The sequence below is a fragment of the Oncorhynchus gorbuscha genome, linkage group LG07, assembly GCF_021184085.1.
Source record: "Oncorhynchus gorbuscha isolate QuinsamMale2020 ecotype Even-year linkage group LG07, OgorEven_v1.0, whole genome shotgun sequence".
Lineage (NCBI taxonomy): Eukaryota > Metazoa > Chordata > Actinopteri > Salmoniformes > Salmonidae > Oncorhynchus > Oncorhynchus gorbuscha.
In genome coordinates, this window is record NC_060179.1 from 77512215 (window position 1) to 77527214 (window position 15000).

Genomic DNA, 15000 nt, shown 5'->3' on the forward strand with positions numbered 1-15000 from the left:
CGCTTCCTGGTGTATGATACAATGATAAGCTGTCAGCTCACCTGTCGCGTTTTCCTCTTGCATCTTTTCCCGTATCTTCGTCACCAGTCCGCTCCTGTGTCCACACATCGCAGGTGCTCCGTCGGTTGTCAAACCCACAAGTTTTTCCCAAGGCAGCTCCATCTCATTTACACATCTTGACACCTCTTCATACAAATCATGCCCCGTAGTTGTGCCATGCATAGGACGTAAAGCCAAAAACTCCTCTGTCACGCTTAGGCTGGAGTCCACTCCGCGGATGAAAATTGACAACTGGGCAATGTCAGAAATGTCGGTGCTCTCATCCACAGCCAAGGAATATGCAATGAAATCTTTTCCCTTTTTCACAAGCTGCTCTTTTAGATTGATGGACAACTGGTCTACTCTCTCGGCAATGGTGTTTCTGCTCAGACTCACATTTAAAAAGAGTTGCCTTTTTTCTGGGCAAACTTCGTCACAAACTTTAATCATGCAGTTTTTGATGAAATCCCCCTCCGTAAATGGCCGGGCTGATTTAGCGATCTCTTCTGCCAAAATAAAACTGGCCTTGACAGCAGCCTGGCCTTGTGATTTGGCTTTTTTGAACAGAGCCTGTCGAGATTTGAGGCCTCGTTTGAATTCCTCTGCCTTTTGTAGCCTTTGTTCCATGTCCATATTCTTGTTTTTGTCCGCGTGTTTCGTTTCATAATGTCGTCTCAGATTATACTCTTTCAGTACCGCCACACTTTCTCCACACAGAAGACACACAGGTTTTCCAGCTACCTCCGTGAACAAATACTCCGACTCCCACCTTGTTTGAAACCCCCCGGTTCTCAGTGTCCACCTTCCGTTTTGCCATTTTTGATGGGTATCTGAAAGTTAATTTTACTGTGATGCTGACAACTGCTGTGCCAATAAATATTGAAATGAAGCAGCCTACTGCTCGGTGCGTCACCGTTGCATTGTGGGAAATGTAGTATTGGTGCGTGTAAAAGATCTGCGGGCTGCCGGCTTGCTGCGGTCTGCGGGCCGGTTCTAATAATAAATCAAGATCATCCCAGGGGCCGTAAAAAACCTTCTCGCGGGCCGGATGTGGCCCGCGGGCCTTGACTCTGACATAGGTGGTGTAAACTGTAAAAGGGGAAATGCACATTACAGTATGAATGCAATTAGCTAGAGTAGTCGGTCCATCTGCTATTATGTTTGACTGTCACCGGTGGCACCAGCAACTAACACTGAGGATTCAAGCCAATTCTCCATCAGCATGCATTCTATAGAACTGTTAGAGGCCAGAGACTTGTGTGTGTGACTTCTATTTGTTGTGACCTGACCGACCCGCCCGCCCGCCCGCACACACGCGCACACGCACACGCACACACACAGAGAGTTGATCTCTGATGACTATATTTATGGTGTGTACACAGTGTTCAAGAAGCACATCCTTCTGCCTCGCTATGGCAGGGATGTCATTGTCACCATGGTAACAGCCAGTCTATGGTTGGTAACGGGCAGATTAGTAATATATATATATTTTTTTTAAACAACAAAATGTTTTTATTCAGAAAGTCATTTTCCTTCATCGCCTGGGAGGTGAGAATTCTCCGTAGCTGATCAGCAGTGGTTCAGGATTGGGTAAAGCCAGTATGATTCAGTAGTAGCACATCAATGATGTGGTTGAACTAAATTAACTTCCTACATGATAAAAGGACTGGATCCACTAACAATTTATCATTCAACTGTTGTTTTTGAACAGGCCCACCCCCACCCACCCACCCATTCTGTGACGTTTCCACAGGAAAAGATGCCAGGGTCCATAGTGATGTTGCTGATATACAGATGGATCTGAAAGCATGTACAAACAACTCCCATGTCTCTATTCTATAATATTAGCACAGCCAGTAGGCTTATACATGTATAGGCTACAACGCCGTTTTTACAGGTCATCTGTGGTGGTGATCCTAAAACATTTTCATAACAGGCTGCTATGTTCATTATATTGAAATTCTCAAGCTATTTCTTTCCTCAGAGATTAAATCTGTCCTTTGAGTGAGGTTTTCGCAAAACTAAGATTTTATGTTTTATACATGAGGATTTACTGTGCAGTAAAACATGTTTTATACATTTACTGTACATTTACTGTGCAGCATTCCCCTGCTGTAAACACCATGGTATTTCTGATTGTGTAGACTGACCCATTAATCAAACAAAGTACTGAAAAATGCTAAACACACTCTTTTTTTTTGGCAAAGGTGCACACTCAAACACAATCACACACACACACGCACACACACACGCACCTGTGCTCCTCTGGAGTAGGAGCGGAAGATGGTGCAGAAGCGCCCCTGGCCAGATGTGTCCCTGAAACAACACACAAAGGTTAGAGGTCAGGGGTTAAAGGGTCAGCAGGTCAGACACCTGTTAATCAAATCGCACAGCATTCCAACCCTTAATCTCACAACCTTATTCAGGGAAAGGCATCTGGGTTGTTCCACAAATTCTGTGCCTTTTGAGAAGTGTAACTTGGTAAAAAAAAAAATAATAATAATAATTTCAACAAATTGTAACATTCTGTCATTAAAAGCACATATTCAACTTCATAAAAAAACAAGTGACTATGGTTGACCGTACCAGGGTTGATGATTGCATTTTAAATCATCCATAAATCTCCTTGTGACCTGGGAAATGGAAGCTTGTGTGCAACAGGGAGTGGCAATTGAATGCATATTTCCCCACAACATTTAATGACTAAAACATTGGTAACAGCGTTGATGTGTTTTGCTCGACCCACTTATTTTCCCACCACAAAACACCAGAAAATGACCAAAAAGAGTAGAACCAGCGCTCTTGATTTGACCAGTGTTTCTTTTAAAAATATATAAAAGCAGGAAGTAACATATTAAATTGAGGGTTCAGTTCACATCACAGTGTTGACCTTAAAACGAGGGACACTGAATGAATCACATTAAATAAATCATCATCTTCAGAAATGACTTTGTCAAAGCAACAATAACAATAACTAATGCCTTTACAATGATGGTGAAACATTGAGAAATGTTTGGATCAAGTGGGTTGAAATCTTTCTAGAAGTGACACAGGATTGACAGAGGGAATTTCAGCATGATTTAATTCTCCATGTGGTCTAAAATGCCTGTGGAAAGCCTACACCCCCTTGACATGTTTAAACATTTTGTTGCGTTACAAAGTGGGATTGAAATGTATTTAAATCGTATTTTCTTTTGTCAACGATCTACACAAAATCCTCTGTAAAGTCAAAGTGGAAGAAACATTGTAAATGTTTAGATTCATGACAACTAAAACACTAGAACACCTTGATTAGATAAGTACAGGATAAGTATAGGTTTCCCTGTTCGCTAACCATCTGAAAGAAGCCTTGATCAACTGCTGCTTCCGTAATATTGAGGTGTTAATCTGTAACATGGACGCTGGGAGTCAGGAAGCAGGGGGAGATGAATAGAATGTGAACAATACAAAAACAGGAGTGGTGTCGGGACATGGAGTCAATAACGCCTGATGGGAAATAACAACAGAGGCCAATATATATGGGGAGTAATCAGGAAGGTGGTAGAGTCCAGGTGTAACTGATGATGAGGCCCAGGTGTAACTGATGATGACCCAGGTGTAACTGATGAGACCCAGGTGTAACTGATGAGGCCCAGGTGTAACTGATGAGGCCCAGGTGTAACTGATGATGAGGCCCAGGTGTAACTGATGAGGCCCAGGTGTAACTGATGATGAGGCCCAGGTGTAACTGATGAGGCCCAGGTGTAACTGATGAGGCCCAGGTGTAACTGATGAGGCCCAGGTGTAACTGATGAGGCCCAGGTGTAACTGATGATGAGGTCCAGGTGTAACTGATGAGACCCAGGTGTAACTGATGAGGCCCAGGTGTAACTGATGAGGCCCAGGTGTAACTGATGAGGCCCAGGTGTAACTGATGATGAGGCCCAGGTGTAACTGATGATGAGGCCCAGGTGTAACTGATGATGAGGCCCAGGTGTAACTGATGAGGCCCAGGTGTAACTGATGAGGCCCAGGTGTAACTGATGATGAGGCCCAGGTGTAACTGATGATGAGGCCCAGGTGTAACTGATGAGGCCCAGGTGTAACTGATGAGGCCCAGGTGTAACTGATGAGGCCCAGGTGTAACTGATGATGAGGTCCAGGTGTAACTGATGAGGTCCAGGTGTAACTGATGAGACCCAGGTGTAACTGATGAGACCCAGGTGTAACTGATGAGGCCCAGGTGTAACTGATGAGGCCCAGGTGTAACTGATGATGAGGCCCAGGTGTAACTGATGAGGCCCAGGTGTAACTGATGATGAGGCCCAGGTGTAACTGATGATGAGGCCCAGGTGTAACTGATGATGAGGCCCAGGTGTAACTGATGATGGCCCAGGTGTAACTGATGAGGCCCAGGTGTAACTGATGATGAGGTCCAGGTGTAACTGATGAGGTCCAGGTGAGACCCAGGTGTAACTGATGAGACCCAGGTGTAACTGATGAGGCCCAGGTGTAACTGATGAGGCCCAGGTGTAACTGATGAGGCCCAGGTGTAACTGATGAGGCCCAGGTGTAACTGATGATGAGGCCCAGGTGTAACTGATGATGAGGCCCAGGTGTAACTGATGATGAGGCCCAGGTGTAACTGATGAGGCCCAGGTGTAACTGATGAGGCCCAGGTGTAACTGATGAGGCCCAGGTGTAACTGATGATGAGGCCCAGGTGTAACTGATGATGAGGCCCAGGTGTAACTGATGATGAGGCCCAGGTGTAACTGATGAGGCCCAGGTGTAACTGATGATGAGGCCCAGGTGTAACTGATGATGAGGCCCAGGTGTAACTGATGAGACCCAGGTGTAACTGATGAGGCCCAGGTGTAACTGATGAGGCCCAGGTGTAACTGATGAGGCCCAGGTGTAACTGATGAGGCCCAGGTGTAACTGATGAGGCCCAGGTGTAACTGATGATGAGGCCCAGGTGTAACTGATGATGAGGCCCAGGTGTAACTGATGAGACCCAGGTGTGACGACCCTCCCACTCTGTCTGCCGTATTCTGTCTTTGTTCTTGTTTCCTTATTAGGATGCCGGTGGGCGGAGTTGAGAGGGTCGTCAGCTACATGGGAAACACCTGGGCCAGGTGTCTCCCAGGATAAATAGACCTCTTCCACATTCATGGAGGAGACTCTCCATGCAGACACCTGTTGTAGATTGTGTTGTGGTTCTTGGTGGCCTTTTGTTTGTTTGCTTTGGCACCTTTCATCACCCTGCATTATCACAGTCATTCATGCAAAACACTCACTTACACTACTGATTACTGATTACACACACCATTGGATATTTTCCTTAGTTGCTTTAGTTAATAAATATATATTTTGCTACTCCTTATCTCCACGTTGCCTCCCTTTGTTACGGGCTTTGAGCCGGTTCGTGACAAGTGGGGGCTCATCCGGGATCTTTGAACTATTGGTTTGGGAGACCGTGGAGGTACGTGTTTGGTTTGAATATGGTGTTTGAGTGTGATCGGCCCAGTATTGGTTGCCTTTGTTGTTTGGTTTGTGTGCTGCGTTGGAGAGAGTATAATGGTTAGTTTCCAGGCCTTGCCTAGCCTGGAAACTCTTGTTCTACTTTCTGTTGGAAAGTAGAACTGAGGAGGTGAGTAAATCGGCTGTGTACCTCGGTAGGAGATTTGTGTAGGGTAGTGGAACTTGCTATCCAGAGTTATAGCCTTTTTCCCCTGATAGGCTTAGTGACGTGTTTCAATTTGGGACATGTTGGGCATGGTTAAATGTTTGTTATTTTTGTGTGGTGCCTGTGGACTGAACAGTTGTCTCGGGGGCACGTCCGTGGCTTGGTGGAATTTGCCAGCATGCTGGGGAGTTCTATTTCCTTGCCAGCGGGCTACAGTGCGTAAATACCCACCGCAAATCTGCACGAAGACTAGGGTTGAGTTATTGTAGGTTTTGGGGAAGCTCCGTATCTCATCTCCTGTGGTGCTCAGGGTGATTGTCATTTCTCTGGTTGTGGTCTGATGTGCTCAGCAGAGGGGTTGAGCAAGATTACTTACTTATGACTATGGTGTCTCATGTATACAAGTTCATTCGCTTTCCATCAGAGGACCTGTTAGAATTATGTACTTAAGAACAGCTGTGGAAGATCGCTGAACACTACAAGCTTAAATGATTGAAATTAGTGAAATTCTGTTTCGTTGGAAGTGACTATGAATCGTTGGAAGTGACTATGAATCGTTGGAAGTGACTATGAATCGTTGGAAGTGACTATGAATCGTTGGAAGTGACTATGAATCGTTGGGAGTTGTAAAAATTAAGAAGGACCCTGATGTTCTTTTCGTTGGAGTTTGTAGCTGTTGGTCTTTTGTGCCATGTTCCTGAATGTTTACATGACTGACCATTGTTTTGGGTTGTCATGTTCTATCTTTCCTGTCTGTTCCCTCCTGGTCTTGTGTTCTTCTTTCCTCTTAAATATTGCTTCCTATGCGTAGAGGTTGCTGAGGTCTGAGGAGGAGGAGGTTGGTTGGGGCAGGTGGAGGTGTGAACACATAACCCCTCACCAATTTGGGACGCAGCGGCCTGTGTCAATTTGGGACGCAGCGGCCTGTGTCAATTTGGGACGCAGAGGCCTGTGTCAATTTGGGACGCAGAGGCCTGTGTCAATTTGGGACGCAGAGGCCTGTGTCAATTTGGGACGCAGAGGCCTGTGTCAATTTGGGACGCAGAGGCCTGTGTCAATTTGGGACGCGGGAGGCTGGTATGTTGTTCCGGGGTCCTTGTTGGTCCCCGGTTTTATGGGGGGGAATGTGACGACCCTCCCACTCTGTCTGCCGTATTCTGTCTTTGTTCTTGTTTCCTTATTAGGATGCCGGTGGGCGGAGTTGAGAGGGTCGTCAGCTACATGGGAAATACCTGGGCCAGGTGTCTCCCAGGATAAATAGACCTCTTCCACATTCATGGAGGAGACTCTCCATGCAGACACCTGTTGTAGATTGTGTTGTGGTTCTTGGTGGCCTTTTGTTTGTTTGCTTTGGCACCTTTCAAAACCCTGCATTATCACATTCATTCATGCAAAACACTCACTTACACTACTGATTACTGATTACACACACCATTGGATATTTTCCTTAGTTGCTTTAGTTAATAAATATATATTTTGCTACTCCTTATCTCCACGTTGCCTCCCTTTGTTACGGGCTTTGAGCCGGTTCGTGACACAGGTGTAACTGATGATGAGGCCCAGGTGTAACTGATGATGAGGCCCAGGTGTAACTGATGATGAGGACCAGGTGTAACTGATGAGGCCCAGGTGTAACTGATGAGGCCCAGGTGTAACTGATGAGGCCCAGGTGTAACTGATGATGAGACCCAGGTGTAACTGATGAGACCCAGGTGTAACTGATGAGGCCCAGGTGTAACTGATGAGGCCCAGGTGTAACTGATGAGGCCCAGGTGTAACTGATGAGGCCCAGGTGTAACTGATGAGGCCCAGGTGTAACTGATGAGGCCCAGGTGTAACTGATGAGACCCAGGTGTAACTGATGAGACCCAGGTGTAACTGATGATGAGACCCAGGTGTAACTGATGATGAGGCCCAGGTGTAACTGATGATGAGGCCCAGGTGTAACTGATGATGAGGCCCAGGTGTAACTGATGATGAGGCCCAGGTGTAACTGATGAGGCCCAGGTGTGATGAGGCCCAGGTGCTGATGATGAGACCCAGGTGTAACTGATGATGCCCAGGTGTAACTGATGATGAGGCCCAGGTGTGCGTAATGATGGGCAGCCAGGGCCGGTAGTTAGTAAACCGACGACATCGAACACCGGAGGGGAGGAGCAGGAGTAGACTATGTTTCTGCTTATAATTTCCATCATTTGAATAGGCTATTTGTTAATCAAAGTGTCTATAATTAGATACAGTGGGGCAAAAAAAGTATTTAGTCAGCCACCAATTGTGCAAGTTCTCCCACTTAAAAAGATGAGAGAGGCCTGTAATTTCCATCATAGGTACACTTCAACTATGACAGACAAAATGAGAAAAACATCCAGAAAAATCACATTGTGGGATTTTTTATGAATTTATTTGCAAATTATGGTGTGTAGACACAATTGTTAATGACCTTAAACCTGCACATCACTGATTACTTTACTGCCTTACTGCATACATATGTCCTGTTTTAGAATGTTTTTATTCTGTATATTTGTATTATTTTTACTCTGTCATTTAGGTCATTATTGCCATGCTAGGTAAAGCTCCGCCTTATCTCAGTTCACTGGTCACGATGGCAACACCCATCCGTAGCACGCGCTCCAGCAGGTGTATCTCACTGATCATCCCTAAAGCCAACACCTCATTTGGCTGCCTTTCGTTCCAGTACTCTGCTGCCTGTGACTGGAACGAACTGCAAAAATCGCTGATGTTGGAGACTTTTATCTCCCTCACCAACTTCAAACATCAGCTCTCCGAGCAGCTAACTGATCGCTGCAGCTGTACATAGTCTATTGGTAAATAGCCCACCCATTTTCACCTACCTCATTCCCATACTGTTTTTATACTGTTTTTTTATTTATTTACTTTTCTGCTCTTTTGCACACCAATATCTCTACCTGTACATGACCATCTGATCATTTATCACTCCAGTGTTAATCTGCAAAATTGTATTATTCGCCTACCTCCTCATGCCTTTTGCACACATTGTATATAGACTGCCCATTTTTTTTCTACTGTGAAATTGACTTGTTAATTGTTTACTCCATGTGTAACTCTGTGTTGTCTGTTCACACTGCTATGCTTTATCTTGGCCAGGTCGCAGTTGCAAATGAGAACCTGTTCTCAACTAGCCTACCTGGTTAAATAAAGGTGAAATAAAAAAAATAAAAAAATTGTGGAGTCACTACCATGTTGTTGATCCTTCCTCAGTTTTCTCCCATCACGGCCATTGAACTCTGTAGCTGTTTCAAAATGACCAATGGCCTCAATGTTTCCATCCCTGAACAGTTTCCTTCCTGTCCTGCAGCTCAGTTCAGAAGGACAACTTTGTGCCTGGGTGGTTTAATACATCATCCGCAGCATCATTATTAACTTGACCATGCTTAAATAGGTATTCAATATTTGATCTGTTGTGGTTACCCATCTACCAATCACTGCCTTTCTTTATGAGGCTTTCGCAAAGCTCCCTGGTCTTTGTAGTTGTATCTGTTTGAAATTCAATAGTTGACTGAGGGACCCTACAGATGTTGTGTGTATGGGGGACAGAGGCAGGAGTAGTCATTTAAAAAAATCATGTCAACCCCTATTATTTCACACAGAAGGAGCCCATGTAACTTATCATGTGATTTTGTTGAGCCAAATTGGACTTTTGAACTAATTTAGGTATCTAAAGGAAAAGGGTGAATATTTATGCAACAACTATTTATTTTAGTTATTTAATTGTTATTCATTTGTAAAAACCTTTTTCACTTTGACATTAGAGTATTTTGTATAGATCAAAGACCCAAAAGTACAATTAAATCCATTTGAATTCGTAACGCAACAAAATGTTAAAAAAGTTCAACAGGATGTAGACTTTCAACAGGATGTAGGCTTTCAACAGGATGTAGGCTTTCCTTTCAACAGGATGCAGGCTTTCCTTTCAACAGGATGCAGGCTTTCCTTTCAACAGGATGCAGGCTTTCCTTTCAACAGGATGCAGGCTTTCCTTTCAACAGGATGCAGGCTTTCAACAGGATGTAGGCTTTCAACAGGATGTAGGCTTTCCTTTCAACCGGATGTTGGCTTTCAACAGGATGTAGACTTTCCTTTCAACAGGATGTAGGCTTTCCTTTCAACAGGATGTAGGCTTTCCTTTCAACAGGATGTAGGCTTTCCTTTCAACAGGATGTAGGCTTTCCTTTCAACAGGATGTAGGCTTTCTTTTCAACAGGATGTAGGCTTTCCTTTTAACAGGATGTAGACTTTCCTTTCAACAGGATGTAGGCTTTCCTTTCAACAGGATGTAGGCTTTCAACAGGATGTAGGCTTTCCTTTCAACAGGATGTAGGCTTTCAACAGGATGTAGGCTTTCCTTTCAACCGGATGTAGGCTTTCAACAGGATGTAGACTTTCCTTTCAACAGGATGTAGACTTTCCTTTCAACAGGATGTAGGCTTTCCTTTCAACCGGATGTAGGCTTTCAACAGGATGTAGACTTTCCTTTCAACAGGATGTAGGCTTTCCTTTCAACAGGATGCAGGCTTTCCTTTCAACAGGATGTAGACTTTCCTTTCAACAGGATGTAGGCTTTCCTTTCAACCGGATGTAGGCTTTCAACAGGATGTAGGCTTTCCTTTCAACCGGATGTAGGCTTTCAACAGGATGTAGACTTTCCTTTCAACAGGATGTAGACTTTCCTTTCAACAGGATGTAGGCTTTCCTTTCAACCGGATGTAGGCTTTCAACAGGATGTAGGCTTTCCTTTCAACAGGATGCAGGCTTTCAACAGGATGCAGGCTTTCAACAGGATGTAGGCTTTCAACAGGATGTAGGCTTTCCTTTCAACCGGATGTAGGCTTCCAACAGGATGTAGACTTTCCTTTCAACAGGATGTAGACTTTCCTTTCAACAGGATGTAGGCTTTCCTTTCAACAGGATGCAGGCTTTCAACAGGATATAGACTTTCAACAGGATGTAGACTTTCCTTTCAACAGGATGTAGACTTTCCTTTCAACAGGATGTAGGCTTTCCTTTCAACAGGATGCAGGCTTTCAACAGGATATAGACTTTCAACAGGATGTAGACTTTCCTTTCAACAGGATGTAGGCTTTCAACAGGATGTAGACTTTCAACAGGATGTAGGCTTTCAACAGGATGTAGGCTTTCAACAGGATGTAGACTTTCCTTTCAACAGGATGTAGACTTTCCTTTCAACAGGATGTAGGCTTTCAACAGGATGTAGACTTTCAACAGGATGTAGGCTTTCAACAGGATGTAGGCTTTCAACAGGATGTAGGCTTTCAACAGGATGTAGGCTTTCAACAGGATGTAGGCTTTCAACAGGATGTAGGCTATCAACAGGATGTAGGCCCTGTATATTAAAGTACTCTTCATTTAACAAAATCTATATTTGTGCACAATTTCTATTTAAAATATTTATTTAAAAAAAACACTTAATTGAAACGACCCATCTATTGCGGTTGGCCAACAACCAACCAATCACTTGTCAGACCATCACCGATGATTATCTATGTTTAGCAACACTAATTACTTCTCAAATGTGTAGTATATTTGTCTGTGAAATTCAGACAATTTATACATTCCACATAATTGGTTTTACAAAGAGAGGATTAAAGACACTGGTATTTTAAGCCTGCATTTAAAATAATGCAATCTGGGAGGGTAGTGGGAGAGCAGAGTGAGAGCAATAGCATGTTTTCAGACTGCATTCTTCAGACCTGGATGCCAGAGCAGTGTTTGGGTTGGCTCACGCGTCGGCCTTAGGCCTAGACTTCTATTAGATTTGAAATCCAGCTGTGTTTTTAATTCGATGAGAGAGTGCATCGTCACGCTCATTGTTTCTTGATATGATTTAATATAGTGACACTATAAACCATCTGGTACATAAAGATTTCATCCACCAGCCAACTCTTTCTCTTCTGAGATTGAGCCTGGGGATGAGATTAGTTACACAACAGTCTACTACGGAGGGAGAAGATGTTTTATAGGGGAAAGAAATACAAATATAAGATAATAACCTTCCACTGTTTAAATACTCATATTCTCCTTCCTTCTCACAAGCTGCAGCTTTGCAATCAGCTTATTTTGGTTATCCCTAGGGTTAGGGTTGGTGGTTATCCCTGGGGTTAGGGTTGGTGGTTATCCCTGGGGTTAGGGTTGGTGGTTATCCCTGGGGTTAGGGTTGGTGGTTATCCCTAGGGTTAGGGTTGGTGGTTATCCCTGGGGTTAGGGTTGGTGGTTATCCCTAGGGTTAGGTTTGGTGGTTATCCCTAGGGTTAGGTTTGGTGGTTATCCCTGGGGTTAGGGTTGGTGGTTATCCCTGGGGTTAGGGTTGGTGGTTATCCCTAGGGTTAGGTTTGGTGGTTATCCCAAGGGTTAGGGTTGGTAGTTATCCCTAGAGTTAGGCTTATTGTGGTTATCCCTAGGGTTAGGCTTATTGTGGTTATCCATAGTGTTAGGCGTATTGTGGTTATCCCTAGGGCTAGTGGTTATCCCTAGGGATAGGGTTATTGTGGTTATCCCTATGGTTAGGGCTATTGATTATCACTAGGGTTAGGCTTATTGTGGTTATCTCTAGGGTTAGGGTTAGGGTTATTCCTAGGGATAAGGTTATTGGTTATCCCTAGGGTTATGCTTATTGTGGTTACCTCTAGGGTTAGGGTTATTGGTTATCCCTGGGGCTAGTGGTTATCCCCAGGGTTAGGGTTATTTCTAGGGATAAGGTTATTGGTTATCCCTATTGTGGTTATCTCTAGGGTTAGGGTTATCCCTGGGGCTAGTGGTTATCCCCAGGGTTAGGGTTATTCCTAGGGATAAGGTTATTGGTTATCCCTAGGGTTATGCTTATTGTGGTTACCTCTAGGGTTAGGATTATTGGTTATCCCTGGGGCTAGTGGTTATCCCCAGGGTTAGGATTATTCCTAGGGATAAGGTTATTGGTTATCCCTAGGGTTATGCTTATTATCTCTAGGGTTAGGGTTATTGGTTATTCCTAGGACTAGTGGTTATCCCTGGGATTAGGGTTATTGTGGTTAAAATCAAATCAAATTGTATTTATTGGTCACGTACACATGGTTAGCAGATGTTAATGCGGGTGTAGCGAAATGCTTGTGCTTCTAAGTCCGACAGTGCAGCAATATCGAACATGTAATCTAGCAATTCCACAACTACCTAATACACACAAATCTGAGTAAAGGAATAAGAATATATAAATATATAGATGAGCAATGGCCGAGCGGCATAGGCAAGATGCAATAGATGGTATAAAATACAGTATACACATATGAGATGAGTAATGCAAGATATGTAAACATTATTAAAGTGACTAATGATCTATTTATTAAAGTGGCCAATGATTTCAAGTCTGTATGTAGGCAGCAGCCTCTCTGTGTTAGTGATGGCTGTTTAAAGTCTGATGGCCTTGTGACCACTAACCTAAACCTAGGGATAACCAATAACCATAGGAATAACCACAATAACCCTATCCCCGCACCTGCCCGCCCGTCCAGCATCACTACTCTGGACGGTTCTGACTTAGAATATGTGGACAACTACAAATACTTAGGTGTCTGGCTAGACTGTAAACTCTCCTTCCAGACTCACATTAAGCATCTCCAATCAAAAATTAAATCTAGAAATCGGTTTCCTATTTTGCAAACAAAGCATTCTTCACTCATGCAGCCAAACATACCCTCGTAAAACTGACCATCCTACCGATCGTCGACTCCAGTTCTCTGCTGCCAATGACTGGAACGAACTACAAAAATCACTGAAGCTGGAGACTGATATCTCCCTCACTAGCTTTAAGCACCAGCTGTCAGAGCAGCTCACAGATTACCGCACCTGTACATAGCCCATCTGTAAATAAATCCAACTACCTCATCCCCATACTGTATTTATTTATCTTGCTCCTTTGCACCCCAGTATCTCTACTTGCACATTCATCTTCAGCACATCTATCACTCCAGTGTTTAATTGGTATATTGTAATTACTTCGCCACCGTGGCCTATTTATTGTCTTACCTCCCTTACCTCATTTGCACTCACTGTATATAGACTTTTTCTACTGTATTATTGACTGTATGTTTGTTCCACGTGTAACTCTGTGTGGTTGTATGTGTCGCACTGCTTTGCTTTATCTTGGCCAGGTCACAGTTGTAAATGAGAACGTGTTCTCAACTCGCCTAACCTGGTTAAATAAAGGTGAAATAATGTTTTACAAATAAATAAAGATTGAAAAATAGCTTGTCTCTTGGCCCCATTGTACCACTGTTTTCCCAATGACACGCTAGCCAGCTGTGATTAGCGTGTAGCCATAGGGAGGAGGATAGAGAGCATTTCTAACACCCTCTCTGTTAAAGCATGAAATAATCTCAGCCTCTTAGACATCAAACTAAATTTCCAGATTAATAATTCAATATTGACTCGACTAAAAGCAAAACCCTCTAAAAATAAAAGTACTGCTCTCAGGGTAGGGGGTCAGGAGTAGAGTGGAGAGGCGGGGATGGCACACAATGGGGACCACAGAGTGTGTGTGTGTGTGTGTCCTTCCCTCATCCCTATTGACAAATATGGCTACAATCCCCCTTACTGTAATCAGACTTGCATGTTTCTTATTGAGCCTCTGTACAGAACTCATCTCTGCCTTTACGATTCTCCTTATAACAAGGTCCGCCTCTCGCTGACCTCCTTCAGGACAATACTCTATTCTTCTCCTAATCTCATCAACATGATACAGTCGGGGTACTGTTTGGTACACCGCCCCTCCCCGTACTTATCAAATCGATGATAAGACGAGGGTCTGTGTACCAAACGGCCCTCTATCCCCTACATACAACCTAGTCAAAAGTAGTGCACTATGTAGGGAACAGGATTGCAGTTGGGACACAGACGGGAACTAGGATGGAACCCTATTGCTTCCAAATGGAACCCTATTGCTTCCAAATGGAACCCTATTGCTTCCAAATGGAACCCTATTGCTTCCAAATGGAACCCTATTGCTTCCAAATGGAACCCTATTGCTTCCAAATGGAACCCTTCCAAATGGGCTTCCAAATGGAACCCTATTGCTTCCAAATGGAACCCTATTGCTTCCAAATGGAACCCTATTGCTTCCAAATAGAACCCTATTGCTTCCAAATAGAACCCTATTGCTTCCAAATGGAACCCTATTGCTTCCAAATAGAACCCTATTGCTTCCAAATGGAACCCTATTGCTTCCAAATGGAACCCTATTGCTTCCAAATGGAACCCTATTGCTTC

At 43.9% G+C, this 15000-nt stretch overlaps 1 protein-coding gene across 1 annotated transcript in view; it reads right to left on the reverse strand.

Moving 5' to 3' along the window:
• Positions 1-15000, reverse strand: part of LOC124040401 (ras-related protein Rab-40B-like) — a 62379-nt gene that overhangs the window by 5375 nt on the left and 42004 nt on the right. The window contains exon 4 of the mRNA XM_046357560.1: positions 2295-2355. Coding sequence (XP_046213516.1) covers positions 2295-2355 — 61 coding nt within the window. The remainder of the gene's footprint in view (positions 1-2294; positions 2356-15000) is intronic.